Source organism: Moesziomyces antarcticus (assembly GCF_000747765.1).
Source record: "Moesziomyces antarcticus DNA, scaffold: scaffold_v10191, strain JCM 10317, whole genome shotgun sequence".
Taxonomy (NCBI): Eukaryota; Fungi; Basidiomycota; class Ustilaginomycetes; order Ustilaginales; family Ustilaginaceae; genus Moesziomyces; species Moesziomyces antarcticus.
In genome coordinates, this window is record NW_014638819.1 from 1 (window position 1) to 1,120 (window position 1,120).

At 62.3% G+C, this 1,120-nt stretch overlaps 1 protein-coding gene across 1 annotated transcript; it reads left to right on the forward strand.

Moving 5' to 3' along the window:
* PAN0_191c6842 (A/G-specific adenine DNA glycosylase) lies at positions 1–1,078 on the forward strand (the record flags this gene model as incomplete). The annotated part of the gene is made up of 1 exon (XM_014797745.1): positions 1–1,078. A coding segment is annotated over one exon (1,078 nt), but the record flags the coding sequence as incomplete, so codon positions are not given.
* Between the last annotated feature and the right edge of the window lie 42 nt (positions 1,079–1,120).

Sequence of the window (1,120 nt, forward strand, 5' to 3'; positions counted from 1 at the left end):
TGCCATCTCTTCGATCGTGTATGGACGGGCGGTGCCCATTCTGGACGGTAATGTGGCGAGGGTGTTGTCGAGGCAGCTCGGGCTGTATGCGAATCCGAAGGCCAAGGCCACCACCGACGTGCTGTGGGAGGCGGCGCGCGTGGTGGTGGAAAAGGCGCAAGAGGTCAAGCAGGGCGGAGCAACGCCAGGCCAGTGGAATCAGGCGCTCATGGAGCTTGGGAGCACACTGTGTACGCCGCTCAAGCCGGCATGCAACGAGTGCCCGATCAGAGCCAGTTGCAGGGCACATGCCGAGGCCACGCTCCCGGCGAGCAAAGGCGGCGTGGAGGATATCGAAGACCTGTGCAAGCTTTGCGAGCCGTTCCCAAACGATCTCAAGCCCGAGCCTGCAGCAAAGAGCGAGCCCAAGGGCGGCAAGAAGATGCGCCAGGCAACGCTCTCGTTTGGCACCTCCTCATCCACCGAAGCCAAGGAGACGGCCCGAGTGAGCGGCGACGAGGCGGTGCATGCGCACGTCTGCAAGTTCCCCATGAAGCTGAGCAAAAAGACGATCCGCACAGAGTCGTGTCTGGTGTGCATCGTCCGGCGACCTGCGGGCGAGTATCTGCTGGAACAACGCCCAGCGTCAGGGCTGCTCGCCAGCATGTGGCAGTTCCCCTCGCTCACGCTCTCCACCACCGAGGCAGGATCGACTGCCACACCACCGACGCCGCCAACGCGCGCTCAAATCGACGAATTCGCCACCTCGTTGCTCGGATGCAAGGCGGCAGCACAGGCGCACCAGCGCATCGGCACCATCGAGCACGTCTTTTCCCACCTCCACCTCACCATGCACGTCCACTGCGTCGAGCTGGCCAAAGACGTAGATCTCCCTGCCGCCAAGCGGAAGAAGGAGGAGGCAAAGGCGAGGAACTTTGGAAGCAGTCTAGGCGACACTGCCACGAGAAAGTGGGCCGATGCGGCGGCAGTCGAGGCAGAAACCATGGGAACGGGTATGCGCAACTGCTGGATCGCGTATCAGCAGCAAGCCACCACTCCAGCCAGGGCCAAGACCAAGCCGGCCAAGCGCAAAACCTGACGCAATCGTAAAACAATCACCCAGAAGCTTTGGTTGGAGGGT